Source organism: Metopolophium dirhodum, chromosome 1 (genome assembly GCF_019925205.1).
Source record: "Metopolophium dirhodum isolate CAU chromosome 1, ASM1992520v1, whole genome shotgun sequence".
Taxonomy (NCBI): Eukaryota; Metazoa; Arthropoda; class Insecta; order Hemiptera; family Aphididae; genus Metopolophium; species Metopolophium dirhodum.
Window position 1 is genome coordinate 25,004,345 of NC_083560.1, and position 16,178 is coordinate 25,020,522.

Consider the following 16,178-nt stretch of genomic DNA (forward strand, 5'->3'; position numbering starts at 1 on the left):
AATATTACTATCGTATTATACTTACGAGTTGCGAAGGCGAAATTTCGTAGCTTCACTTTGGACTACCCGAGAGCTGGAGGGCAACAAATCGAATGAGCTAGCTATAATATTATGGAGTATAACACGGAGAACGCGTTCTGCAAATCGTGAACTGCGTGTTCATTGTGGTGCGCATGCGCAGTGATATTGTAGCTACTACGTATCGATGGGACGTCCGTTCAGACCTATTCGACAGACACAAAAGGACGTCCGAGAACGATATAACAGTGTAATATTGTAATACATAGGTATTATTATTGTACCCATGGAATAATGTCGTCGATGTCGGCGATAGTTTTCGAGTCAAGGCGGGCAAATAATTGTACGGTATATACTCTCAGGGGTACTCAAACTTTTTTTTTATCTGCTGAAAACATATTTATCATTTTTAATGCCAATCAATATACATTATAGTTGGATTTGTTATTACTTAAAGATGATGTACCTACCTACTATTAATATTAAAAATGATACAATTTCACTACGATAAAATGAATCAGAGAGGTCAATCATACACTACAATTACAATATGATCATTATTCACAATGTATTGTAGGATTTGATAAAAGTATTTTATTTTACTATTAGGCATCAGTACCACAGTTGGATAAATTCATTATTGCCGAAAAAATTGCATTTGGAAATGTAATTTTGGGTATAAAATATAATATTATAATATACTCTAAGAGTTAAGATATAGCCACAAATCATATTTTTAAATTACAACCAAATAACTAAAAACGTTATTGTCGGTTTTGTTATAATATAATTTCATCTAAAGTTGAAAGACAACATTTAATACATAACAATTATAAGTACCTATAACTTTACCCATAGTAGGTTTATTAAAATACGTCATATACGTGTACCTAGGTAGTTTTTCGTATCTAATATATTTTTTTTTGTCATAGTCATGTGCTAAAAATTATAATATTTAACCTTGTTGAGCTTAGATCCTATTGAGTTGAATCCTATAAATATAGATAACTTATTATTAAGTATGTATATATGGTATATTAAACGTATGTACTGACAGTGTTTATTTTTTATTTTAATGACAGTTTTTAGTTTACATTTGATAAGATATTCAAGATATTTCCTAAGATAATTCTTCTTCTAATATATTGTTTCAAAGACACATGAAAAATATTGAAAATCGGTATTCACAATTTTTTTTATAAGCATTTAAAGTTATATTGACAACAATACATAAAATTCACGAAGATGTGTTTATTATAATTTCAAGTATACTATATTTTAATATAGAGTCAAAGAGTAACAGATTAAGAAAATACAACTGGCACAACTATTTTATGTTGATTTTTCTGTCCAGTAGATTATATTATTTATTTAATATACTGCTAGTTCAGATTTAAGGGCGACACATCATAGTAGCTGTATCTATTCGGGTTTTCAAACACCAGAATGAAAATATTAAACAAACCTTTGCGTGTTAATAACCGTGTATTCAGGTTGATATTGGTATGTATCAGATTTTAAGAAGTTCAAAAAAAAATTTTATATTTTATACCTAGTTATTTTTAGTAGATATATTTTTTTAAAACTTTAAATGCGTAGCCTTCACAAAAATAAACTATAAAAAATAGTAACTCGTTAAATTGTCATTGCAAATACTATAAATTATAATCATAGTGTTTGGTCACTATTAATAAAAAATAATGATTGTCTAACAAACGAATTTGCACATTTATGAATTTTGACGAATTTCATCAAAATTCTATTTTCAGACACTCATAAAAAATTGTCATGAAAATATGAACTTAGTCTCAACTTTTTTTTTAAATTTCAACTAATAACAACTTATGAGGGACTTTGATACTTTGTATAGTTGTATTAAATATTCAAGGTTCTTAACCGAGCAAAAATTAATTTATTGACCCCATCTAAGGTTAAAAAGATTGATAACTTCTCATGCTTATAAATATCTTAAAAAGAGTCAAGATATTTTGAAAATCTTATGTAGGGAAAATGTTCATATAAGCATTTGGTGGAACGTATCTACGGTTTTTCGTTTTTAAGTTACTACGAAGAGACAAAATTGATTTTGTCGCTACCTGGTTTTTGCGTAAAAGTTTCCATTTTTCCTTAATTATTTTTTTTTATTCACGATTTATTTATTATTTAATTATTTAATTTGATATTATTATTTTGCCTACTGTCTAATATTTTCAAATATTTTCATAAATATAATAAATTATAGATGTATATTTTTGATCAACTGAACTAATTGAATCAAATTCAAAAGCAATACATTTAAAAAATATAGTAATAATATGTGTTTATACTTTAGAAATATCAAAAGAATCAGTAATTAAATGTTTTTTTTACAAAACGTATCATTTTTGTGGATCGTGGATCAAACATATACATTTATGATCTATTATATTTACGAAAATAAAAATATGTTTATATATTTTATATTTTATTAAGAAAAAATAATTTCATATTAAATAATAAATAATATTGTATAATGGAATTCAATGTTATTAGTTAGTAATAAACTTTAAAAAAATGGGGGAGAATGTCCCACTAGACCGTCGGGGAAAAAAATGTCCGGAGGGGAAATGGCCATTTTCCCAATTCACCAACTATATTAAATTCTCTACCTTGAAAAATTCTGAAGTAGAAAATCGAAGAATCTTTATTGCTCTAAAATGACTTACAACAAAAAAAAAACATCAATATTATGTTCATTGGTCTAAAATATTTATTTAAAAATGAGCGCCAAAAATATGTTGACAACAAATGTTGTCTAATGTCCTTGTAGTTCGATATGATTGGTTGAGAATGTCAAATCAACGTTACCATATGATGATTAGAAATCTCTATAAATTTAAATAATTACGTCGCATGTTTCCAACTTTTATTGTGTAAAAACAATAAAATACATCGTGCGTTGATGTAAGCCGACGTAGGTATTTTCGCCCGACCTATTTATTTACGTATTATAAGGTGCAATAAAATAATGGCGAAAGACGATGAAAAGTTCTTTGACAAAGATGAAGTGGCCACGGTGTCTTCAAATACTGGTCTAGTATATTATGGTTTGGTTTCAACGACGAACAGATCGCGATCACTAACCGTGTTAAGAAAGACTTCATATACGAATCGTAATGAGATCAAAGTGATCTGGCATCCGAATGGTCCTGAAGAAATTATCTCCGATGATAAAGTATATTACCCATCTATCGACAGTTTAAATGTTTTGAAACTAGAGCTTTAATTGTTTTTTTTTAATTTCCTAGGTTGTGTTAATGGATCGATCATTAATGCCTGGCGATGCAGTACGAAAATTTAGTGAAGGCAAGCCAAGTCAATTTGGATATTGTGAAAATATTGATATAAATGCCACAGTAAAAATACTTAACACCAACAAAATAATAGAAAATATCAATTCCCGAAACTTTACTCACACAAAAGTATGTACATAATTAATATTTTAAATATTAGGCAGCTATATTTACAAGTGATGGGCAACAATATCGATATTATATCGGGAATTATTGTAACAAGTTTTTTTCTTCAACTAGCCATGTAAAGCAAATTTTTGACCTTGCCCTCACTAATATTTACACGTATAAATTAAAGTTCTTTTAATTTAAATATATTATTTTGCTTTAAGCGATAATGTTTTATTTTTATGCTAAAGCCGGGTTCTCGTGGTTCATGTATTTGACAATTATATACGAATACGGAATACTTGAATTCATCAAATTACATTAATATTCAACTATACATTCCCACAATTTGTGTGGGAAATAATCGATGACTAAATAATGTGATACAGATATAAATCATAATAAAATCAGTTCTTGTGTTCCTTAAATTATCCAACTATATCGTTTATCTGTTTTATTATTTTGTAGATCTTTCAGATATTTCCTATAGTAAGTTTATAATTTGTATTCTATCAGTCAAATCTAACGTCAAGTGTTATAAAATATGTATGATGCACATTTTATATACCTATTGTAGAAAATGGAAATGAAATTTTCTTTTTATTGATATCAAATGTTATTTTGATACATAATAACAGTTTTAGTTAATTTATAACTACACATTTTATAAGTATAATTTGTTGATTATTACATTTTATTTATAGCCCTTTGCAATCAATTCCTCGGTTTTTTATGAATCATGGGTTGGTGGAGTTGATGATGTCAAAAGTAAAGTTACATTTGTTTCACAAGATGGATCTATTTTTACATTAGAGGATCCATATAGAGGAGAATTTATAAATCTATCTACAAGTGATGTAAGTCAACTTTTATATTAATTATTCTAATATAGAAAAATACGAATACCTATTCTGAAAAAAAATACTTGTTTATACATTTCTTTTTTATTGTTTATCAATTATTAATCATATTATTTATTACTAGGGCTCTGATTTTATAGCATACTATGCTTATTTTTTTATATATAAGATAGAAATCTAATTCTTAACCATACATTTGTTTCATGTCATTCTAATTCCAAATAAACCAATTTATTTTTGCTTTTTTCTATGTAAATACTGTTTTTGCTTTTCTATTGATTGTTTGCAAATATTCCAGCTGTGGCATTTTAATATGATTATTATGCATTTATGCTATAGTAATAAAACAATTTTAATTAAATAAATAAGAAATGTTAACTCCCAGAATAAATGGTTATTGGATTATTATTGTTTTCATTGCTAAAATCTAAAAAAATACATGGTAGTTAATTCTTATTTTAATTTAAAATAATATCTCGATTTTTTTTATTAAATTTTATACCTAGTTTAAGTTAATTGTTGGTCAAACTTTTATTGCCATTTTCCAAACAATTGTATGCTTTTTTTCTTATTAATTGTGCTTTAACTCCGAGCCCAATATATTACCATTTATAAAATAGCTCAAAAATTACTTTTAATTCTTATGTGTTAAAATTTTAGGGCTTTCCCATCGATGACAATGCATTTCATCATGGGCAAAAATTTAAAATGTATCTAAGTTACTTAAAAAATGCAAAATTTTTAACGATCAGTAACCTAATGAAATGTTTATTGCACGATTATAAGAAGAATTTCAGCTATAAATTTGGGTCCAAGGTAATTAAATAAAGTAATTATATAAATGAGTTTTGATGTTCTCATCATACTAAAATATATAACATACATATTTTTAGTTGGTCAAAGTTTATGTTCAAGATGTTATTGTATCATCAGTTGAAGTTGAATGGTACTGCCAAACATTAGGTAGAACAAAACCGCGTGAAGAATATTGGCCAGAGAGATTATTTACTGGTGATAATTTGAAAAAGTAAATACAAACAAAAAATTAATATTAATGTTATGGGTACTTGTTAAATACCAACATGATAAATACCAAGTTATTGTATATATACCCTTGTTATATGTCGGTTGACCTTAGCCTCATACTCGTAGAGTTAGAATATAGATTTGGTAATATTAAATTAACAAACACATTTTAATCAGTTATCAATAGGTTTTTAATTTTTATTAATTGAACATGTACTGTGGCGGCACATTCTCCATTCTCCAATATCCATCTTTCATTACTCACGTAACTTATATCTTAAAGGACCATAAAACACTCAATATTGACTTTTATTTAAAAAATCACAAGAAATATGACTACTGTAATGGTATTATATTTGATGCATTGATTGAAATATTAGCAATATCCTTGATGATCTTAGATGTTATTATGATTACTATTGTAATCATTATCATACTTCATATTATTTTCATTTCTGACCATGTTATGTTTTGCATATTTTTTATTATTATTAAAATGTTAGCTTGAAAAAATGAATAATGATCAATATTTTGAATTTATTTTTTAGATCATTCATGCCCTTAACTTTTAGGCATTTATTTGGGAGCAGGCAAAGAGAATAACAACTAACTATCAAACACACACCCCAATTATATAATTACCACAAATATTGCATTAAAAAAAAATAATCTAATATTTATTTACAATTGTGGATTTTAAAACATAAGTCACTGTTGCATAAATGCCATATTTTTTCCAAATAATGAGTCAACAAATTATTCCTATAATACATATGACACTTATTAACATATTTATCTATTACCCACGTTCAAAATGTTTGCACCTTAAATTAAGTTCTTAGTGTAATCAACCACTCAGCCTAACTACTCCATGTAAATACATTAAAAATATGTTTTACAACTTCTGAATTATATTCTAGATAACCCATTAATACAATAGATAATATTTATTAAATTTTAAGTAGAATAATAAATTTCTGTCATGACGAACACTTCATCAACACTTGGCGCAGAGAGAAATTGTTTAATTCTAGTTAGTTTAGTTTTAAAAAGTTTGGTTCAGAATCATTTTGTTTTTATAATAACTGTTAGTAATATCATTATTTTTTTGAATATTGTAATCAATAAAGTGAACACAAAATTGTACAATGTATTTATATGTTATTTTCAAAAATTAATGTGCATAACATGGTATTGCAATGTGGATATTATTAAACATAAATGCAAATAAATTGTTTGATATTATTTATTTTATTATGGAATAGTTTTAACTGTTTTTATATTTTTAGACTTAAAACTATTCATCTATTTGAGTCTTGTTCAACTCATGTGGGAGACACACATTGGTATACAATTAAAGATACAGATAATTTGATGACAATGAAACAGTGGCGATCTAAATGTACAGAAGCTTTTAATATTGAATCAGGTACAATACACGGTAAACATAATAACGATAAGAACCACAATAAACTTTTAGGTACCAATCAACCATGAAAGAGTTTACATCCTATTGAGTTGGATCCTATAAATATAGATAACTTATTATTAAGTATGTATATGTGGTATATTAAACGTATATACTGACAATGTTTATTTTTTATTTCAATGACAGTTTTTAGTTTACATTTAATAAGATAATCAAGATATTTCTTAAGAGGCAAAAATTCAAGAAATTTCTGGTTATATGGAACCGTGGCCGTACAGAAAAATAATATCAAATCATTGGTGGTCTAACAAAGGGGGGGAGGGGAGGATATATCCCTCATGTTTTTTTTTTCAATGTTCAATAATAAAATGGTGCGTGTTATAACATCAGCTATCGTTAAAAATAATAATTAAATAAAGGGAAGTAGGTACAAACAATATTTTGATATTCTCATTACTTTGCCAAAATATTTTTTAAAGAAAAGTCAATTTAATTGAAGAAATCTAAACTGATGCAATTTTAAACTTTCATCTGTACTCTTTATCAATTTCTCTTCTTTCAAATAAAATTACTCTGTCAATTAAAATGTATAACTAAACAATGAATTATATTTTTTCTAAATCAACCTTATTATGTAATAATAATAATAGAGTAAATTTCAGAAAAATTAATATGCTATTGAATATTGTTTTATAGGTACACAAAATGGATCTTGTAGAAACATTTCAGCTGTCCTAACACAAAAAAATGAAAGAATATTAAATAAGGAATGTAAATTTACATTACTATCCAAAAAATGTCGATTTAAACCATCTACAAGGACAACCGGTAAAATAATAAAAATATTGTAATTTTAAATTATATTTTTCTAAATAGTTATGTTGCTTATCAAGTATGCTTGTAAGGCTCCTAATATATTATTTCAAAGACACATGAAAAATATGGAAAATCCGAATTCTCAGTTTTTTTTATAAGCATTTAAAGTTATATTGACAAAAATACATAAAATTCACGAAGATGTGCAAATTAATTTGATTCAGAAATACATAAAACAATTTCTATTTAAATTTAAGATTTTAAAATGTAATACAAGATTTCTCATATTCTTATATACATATACTTATTAAGTTTACCTACCTTTATCAAAAATAACAAATGTCCTCAAGCAAATCAAATTAAATTTTTATGAGCGTTTGATGTCATATTTTTACAAGATTGGATAAACACTCGATTTCTCATGTGTCGATTTTGTTTTCTTGTTCAAAAATGAATAACTGTAAATATATGAAAATTTCACTGAATTTTTATATCTTTATTTTATATACACTATCATATTTTGACTCTATTTGAGCTGTTTACGAACATTGTCAGTTATCCATTTTTTTAGTTTTTTTTTTTTCTATATTTGTGAATACAATTTTATTTGTTGGGTAAAAAAGCATGAAAATTTAATACAAAAATCTTGATATATTGTTACTATAGCAGTTGAAAAATATAAAAAAATACATAACATTTAAAGTTCGATTTTGACAAAATTTATCAAATTTAAAGATTTAATATTTATTTTTTAGTTAAAAATGTATAAAATGTTCAACTTTTATAGTTAATGATTGAAAACTTAAAACAAGGTTCCACGTAAATAGGTTATGGACAATTTACTTTATTCACAAGAATTTCATCAATTATACTTGGTAATATCATATGCTGACTGACCGTATTCACTGAGATTCGTTTTTCTTATACAACAATATTATACCATTGAATTCAAATTTAACACCATCCATTACAGTGACCGACTTGTAACTTACTGCACAGCAGTGCAACACTCACTTGCCCACCGTTTTTGTTTTTTAATTCTTGGGTTTTGGACAACTCTTAATATTGTCAAGTGGTTGAACAATTTTTTTTTCATGTTAACATTTCTATTTTTCAGTTTAAAAATGTTAGAACGTTTATATGTTGGTATGTTTAAAATTTAAACAGTGTTTAAAAAAAAATACTAGTTAGTTTCTGCGTTGTATTTTATGTAAGAAGAATAATAGTATACTGCCATACTGGATCTTTAAATATAATATGTATTATGTAATAGGTATGCAATGGGGTATGGAACCTACAAGATACATCACTATTGAAAAATTCTTAAATATTATTAAATAGTCATGTCCATGAATTTGACCCACCCACTTTTTATGATAAGACCCAAACCAATACCAAAAGTTAGCAAATAGTTAGCAAATAATAGCAAATTTACTATAGAAGTTAGCAAATCATTATTGAGGCAGTTATAAGCATTATTTATTTGGGTGGGCCAAGTTCAGGTAACCCACCCACTTTGTCCGATTGTCTCCAAACAAACGCCGGTAGTTAGCAAACAGTTAGCAAATAATAGCAAATCAATTTTTGAAGTTGGCAAATCAAAATTCTATTTTTGGCCGATTTTAGAAAAAAAATTCCAGCCCACCCACTTTGTCCGATCGTCTCCAAACAAACGCCGGTAGTTAGCAAACAGTTAGCAAATAATAGCAAATCAATTTTTGAAGTTGGCAAATCAAAATTCTATTTTTGGCCGATTTTAGAAAAAAAAATTCCAGCCCACCCACTTTGTCCGATCGTCTCCAAACAAACGCCGGTAGTTAGCAAACAGTTAGCAAATAATAGCAAATCAATTTTTGAAGTTGCAAAATCAAAATTCTATTTTTGGCCAATTTTAGAAAAAAAAATTCCAGCCCACCCACTTTGTCCGATCGTCTCCAAACAAACGCCGGTAGTTAGCAAACAGTTAGCAAATAATAGCAAATCAATTTTTGAAGTTGGCAAATCAAAATTCTATTTTTGTTGTGTTATTTTACCACCTCAATCCAAACTAACACTACGACCGGATCATGATCAACCAGTGTTCAATCATCGTGTATGCATCACACTCTGTAGTCTGTGTTTTTTTCTCACGATTAATGTCTTCTGGTATCATCACATATCGTGGTTACTGCTAATAAGATGAACACGACAAATGTAAATCTATTAACGGACTAAGATATTAATATTATACAGGATTATGGAACACAAATAATATTTGTTGGGGACTTCAGCACTTCACCACTAGTTTGGATTGAGGTGGTAAAATAACACAACACGTTTATTTGCTTTATGTCACTAATTAGTATATAATATTATTACAGCCAAATAATACACGGGCGTGAAGTTCGTGAAAGTGAAGTAGGTATTAACTATACTATTTATAACATAGTCAAATCCCATATAATGTAGATATGAAAATATTTTTGTAACCCCCCACCCATAAAAAAGGCTTATGTACGCTACTCAAGCAGATTGAGAATATTTTAGAAGTTGTCATATCACCAAGGATAAGAAAAATCATACTCATACACGTATCTATTTTATAAAACACTAAAAATTACACCTAATAAGTAATAAGTTATTACTAATAACTAATATCGTATATGAGTATATGAGTTTTATCATGGATATTATCGTAATTCATAATCTAAAAATAATATAAAAGAGTCATGCAAAAATAATAATTAATAATTTGCTAACTGTTTGCTAACTACCGGCGTTTGTTTGGAGACGATCGGACAAAGTGGGTGGGCTGGAATTTTTTTTTCTAAAATTGGCCAAAAATAGAATTTTGATTTTGCAACTTCAAAAATTGATTTGCTATTATTTGCTAACTGTTTGCTAACTACCGGCGTTTGTTTGGAGACGATCGGACAAAGTGGGTGGGCTGGAATTTTTTTTTCTAAAATCGGCCAAAAATAGAATTTTGATTTGCCAACTTCAAAAATTGATTTGCTATTATTTGCTAACTGTTTGCTAACTACCGGCGTTTGTTTGGAGACGATCGGACAAAGTGGGTGGGCTGGAATTTTTTTTCTAAAATCGGCCAAAAATAGAATTTTGATTTGCCAACTTCAAAAATTGATTTGCTATTATTTGCTAACTGTTTGCTAACTACCGGCGTTTGTTTGGAGACAATCGGACAAAGTGGGTGGGTTACCTGAACTTGGCCCACCCAAATAAATAATGCTTATAACTGCCTCAATAATGATTTGCTAACTTCTATAGTAAATTTGCTATTATTTGCTAACTATTTGCTAACTTTTGGTATTGGTTTGGGTCTTATCATAGAAAGTGGGTGGGTCAAATTCATGGACATAAAATAGTCTTTGCATTTGAAGGTATGGTCTATTAAGAACACATAAAATAAACAATCATTGTTTGAATAAATGGTAAAAATAAATTGACAATGTTAAAAAAAAACTTTTCTGTGTAATCTATTATACAAATTTATTATATGTTATAATAATATACTAAACTATTTTATAAAATTGAAATAAATTGCTAATATATTCTTTAGGCAATAGTTGTGTACATACATTAAAATCAAACAGACTAAAGAGGAACCGTTTGTGGATATCATTAATTAAAAAAAGTAAACAATTCAATATACCTAAAGTAAAAACCAAACCAAATTCCAAAGTTGTAGTTGAGATTTGCTACACAAAATCTATGGTAGATGTTATATGGCAGGTATGTATTTGAATACATTTGTATACTCTAAAATCTAAATAAGAATATACCAAGGATTGACCAAATTCAGTTTTTGGTTTGCATGATACTAACTTGGAGATTCCCAACTATAATTTATACCAAATCATTAGTGACTTATCACAAAAACACAGAATATAATGTAAAAGTGGGATTCTGCCTGGAGCACAACATAAGAAAAAAAAACGCAGAACATTACTAAAGGTCATAAAGGAGAAATTGGGATCATTCAAAATGCTTAGTTTATTTAATATTTATATAATATAATATCCAGTATCTTTTAGTTTATATTAAAGCTATTTGTTTTATAGGATGGTACTAAAGAAATCGGAGTTTCTTCCACTGATCTCTACCCAGTACAAACTCTTGATGACCTTGAGTTTTTTCCTGGTGATTTTGTTACTGCAAAAAATCCTGCAACTTACGTTTATGGTGTTGTAGAATCTGTGGACCATGCAGAACGCACTGCTCGTATACAATGGTTTAAAGTTTATCCTGATAATCCATTATTGTATGAATTAACTGTGTTAATATTTATTAAAACCATTACTGAATCTAATATAACTGATTTTTAGGCCAAATTCTATTGAAAAGACTTATTTTAGTGTATATGACTTACGTGCTCATCCGGATTTCCATTTTAAATCTGGTTGTCTCATTATGCATAGAAATCCTGATACAAACCCAGATTTAAATACCTTAACTGCTGGACAAGTATTAAGTGCAGGGCCTGATGGCAGGGTAATTTTTTTATACAATTCATTAAATAATAAAATATTTATGTAAATATTGTTAATATTACTATTGGTGTACTGTTTTAATTGTTTAGATCTTAGTGATGTGGGTTAATGGTGAAAAAACCGAATGTTGGCCACATGAATTATTTGTTGTCAAACCAAACAGTGATGGCTTCAGTTTTCAAGATGAAGAATATGACTTATCTGAAGATTGGATGTCTGAATGTGTTTTTATTACATCGGATACAGAACCAGTATACGAAGTAACCAAACCAAAATATACCCAAAGTATAACCAAACCTGAAGAAGCTGGAGGTTTGTACAGACTGTAAATCCCTACATTTTTATGTACTACATATAAATTAAAATTAAAAATTAAAATCTTAAAACATTTTTTTTTATTTTTCATGAAAAATTGCTAACGTTGTGAATCAAAGAAGAAAATCACTTCTCAATGTACATTACATTTTTATTATATAACAGAATGTTCAAATTGTATATTTCCCGCAGCCAATTATTTCCCATTAAAAATCTTAAATCAATTTTAGTAAAATATAAAAATAATTTTATGAAAACAAATAGTTTAACTCCATTAAAATAAATTCAAGTTTTGAGTATACGGCATAATGGGTATGTTAAATTTCATAAAACCATTCACCGTTGTATACATAAAACTAATTTTAAGTTTAAGAGATCGAATATTTCTAAGGCTAATATTTGATTTATAATATTATTAATAATTTCTTAATCCGGTAATTTGAACTATTTTTTCTAAATATTTTCAACATTCCATTGTGTATAGAAAATTATAAAAATATAAACAATTGCAGTAAGTAACCTTAAATTAGAATAAAATAGCCTTAAATGGTATGTATGTATTGCGGAGACAATATTCATGGGTGTTTGGTGTCCTATTAAGCATGTTTCACACGGTCATGTATTATACCTGCGCGTTTCAGTTTATATGCGCCACCCCAATGATGTTGCATTCCCATTTAGTGGTGCTTATGAACTTAACCAATATTTACCGAATGTTGTGCATTTCGTACTGTTACATACGATGCCCGTCTATGTGAAAAGGGCCGTAGGCATTTTATGAAAGTTTATATATTAAAATCTGAAGTCAAAAAAATGAAATAATTTTTAATTTTATCTATTCTTTTTCACAGTTTTTGATGTGGTAGAAACACTTATGGATAATTCACACAAATACATCAATTATAACGATAATTTAAATCCATCGTTACCAAAAGTTATTGCTAAAGACATCCATATACTTCAAAAAAGTTTACCCACTGGAATTTGGGTGAAAACTTTTGAAAATCGTCTGGTAATTAATATTATATTACTTTTATGAATATAAAATTAAATTAGCTTATTAATTTAGCAATATTAAAGTATTAATATTATTTGAATAACAGTTGGAAAAAGTTGACAAAATAATAATAATTTCTATTTTTGTACCTTAATTATTTATTATTTTAGGATTTGTTTTCTATAATGATTAGAGGACCAGAAAAAACTCCATATGCTGGTGGTTTGTTTCTATTTGATGTCAAAATTCTACCCACATATCCAAGCCAACCTCCACTCTTTCATTATTATAGTTATTGTAACGACCGGTTGAATCCAAATCTACACGAAGATGGAAGAGTATGCCTTAGTCTTTTGGATACTTGGTCTGGTCATGGTTTTGAATTATGGTCACCTTATGATTCAAATTTATTGCAGCTACTATTATCAATACAAGGTGGTGAAAATGCATTTTTATACTTACTCTAATATTAATATTTTATAATTGTTTCAGGAGTGATATTGGTGAGTGAACCATATTATAATGAACCTGGATTTGATTCCCAGCGAGGTCAAAAGCTTGCAAAAGAAAACTCTCGGGTTTACAACGAAATGGTTCTGATCAAAGTAGTGCAGTCAATGACAAATATGTTAAACATGAATAATTCGTAAGTTAAAGCCAAACAGAATTGTTAACCCTTTGACTACTGCATTCAAATATGGCTATAACTGGCTAAGAAAAAATTGAATACCTACTCAATGACAGGAATTCAGTGATGTTTAGTGCAGTCGTGTAATTTAGTTAATGTAAAGATTATATTGAAGTTATGGAAAAAAAAAAAGGTTAATTTATAGCTAATTTTTCAGGGTTATTCAAGTTGTATAATATGAAACTAATTTTATTAGATTTATGTATGCTATTAAAGTATATAACCGGGGTCACTAAATAGCGGCCTGAGCACAATTTTTATCCGGCCCGTATATGAGAAAAACAAGTAAAAACTGTTAATGCACGGTTCTAGTGTTGTAATTTATCACAACATCTGCAATTTTGATAGTCCGCAAACAATTTCCAGATTCCCAATGTGGCCCTTCAAAAATTTCACAGTAACTTTAGTTTGGCTACTTAATAAATGTTAAATGATTAATTAGCTTAATTATCGATATCTGCAATTTTGATGGCCCACTAACAATTTCCAGATTTCTAAAGTGGTCTTTCAAAAAAAAAAAATGTATATTCTATACATTCAGAAATTTCAACTATAATTTTTCACCGTGGCAGCGTTCTCAGAAATTTTTAAAGAAGGCGATAATAAAAATTGATAACAAATATTCTTAATTTTAAGAAATGGTATTTTTACTGTCGCATATTTAAAAAACTTTCATTTATAAAAATCGGTTTATCAATTTCCTTGACTTGAAACAAAAATGCCAACAAAATTTTGACCCATTATATTCTTAGTGTATTAATTACAGTTTGAAAGTCTGAGATAATGTTGAATATAATGGTTGATACTCAGAAAAAAAATAACAAATTAAAAATGATTTACCAATTATCACCACTTATCATTTACCACTATGCAGTAAGTGAACAGAGTTAAAACACTCCAATATTAAATTTAGTTGTTTTTAAGATTTAAAAAAAAGCCCTCCCTCGTTGAGAATACCCATTATTTCTACATCATCATAATAAATATTATTAATTTTAATATTTTTTTATTTTTTCATTTAGAGACGTTAAAAATGCAGGGTATTTTGAAGAAGAAATACTGGAACACTTAAAAACACATGGTCCAAAGTATGTTTTTTGTATATTTTACCTATGTAATAGAATTATTTTATTTGTAATATGACATATTTATCAATATTTTTAGGTTAATCAGTGCAATTGAAAATTGGATTCAAATGTCTGAAAAAGAATTAACTGAAGGTAATAACTACTAATTCAATAATTATTAGTTCATTATATGACGTTATGATTGATACAGCTTACACCAAAAAATAGTATTTATTATTTAGTACATATCAATTATAATACTATTATTTTTTTTGTCATATTTAATGTTTAGATGAAAAACTTGTTCCGGGATATCCATTATTACCACTTTCCAAGGGTTTTTGCCTATCAATAATCAAAGCACTAAAAGATTTCAAAGAAATATTGATTACCATGAATATTGTAAATAATGTGTAAATTACAAAAGAAATTTAATTGAAAATGTAACTCAAATTATAGCAAAAACACAATAAATATTAAACACAATTTCTGCATCTTTTCTGTTTTTTTCTGGTAGTTTACCTTCACTCTCACTATCAACATTTGCATGAACTATTATTTTGTTTGTAATAATTAACTAATTAAATTTAAACAAATTAAATAAGAGCCTCATCTAAAAAAATACGGTTTAGTGCCTCTACTGTTCAGATGTGATTTTGTATTTTACTATATACAGAGGTATAAAATTATTTTATACAGGTTGTACAATAAAAATATTAGTCAATATTATTGGAAAATTAATTTGATATTAAAGAAATTATTCATTTTCCTGCGACCATCCATTTGTGTTTAAGAAGCCTCATCACTAATAGATTTTAAGGAACATTTTATAGGCAACGTATTATGCATTTGGCCTTCGATCATGTCGTTACGTTACTTATAATTAATTATCGTTGGTGTGAGCATCGCCACATCTAGACCAACATTTTTAGACAAATCGTAAAGCATTTCCAGATATATTAAAAATAATTCCAAGTATACTATATTTTAATATAGAGTCAAAGAGTAACAGATTAAGAAAATACAACTGGC

General features: G+C 27.4%; 1 protein-coding gene across 1 annotated transcript; it reads left to right on the plus strand.

Annotated features, from left to right (window-relative positions):
- The first annotated feature begins 3,025 nt into the window (after positions 1-3,025).
- Positions 3,026-15,563, plus strand: LOC132934854 ((E3-independent) E2 ubiquitin-conjugating enzyme UBE2O-like). Its single transcript, XM_061001242.1, is given in 17 exon segments — positions 3,026-3,232; positions 3,306-3,479; positions 4,163-4,315; positions 4,979-5,134; positions 5,212-5,345; positions 6,634-6,896; positions 7,470-7,601; positions 11,149-11,321; positions 11,651-11,850; positions 11,915-12,080; positions 12,169-12,391; positions 13,246-13,406; positions 13,562-13,826; positions 13,884-14,037; positions 15,102-15,167; positions 15,244-15,299; positions 15,439-15,563. Coding segments are annotated over 17 exon segments (2,808 nt in total).
- The last annotated feature ends 615 nt before the right edge of the window (positions 15,564-16,178 follow it).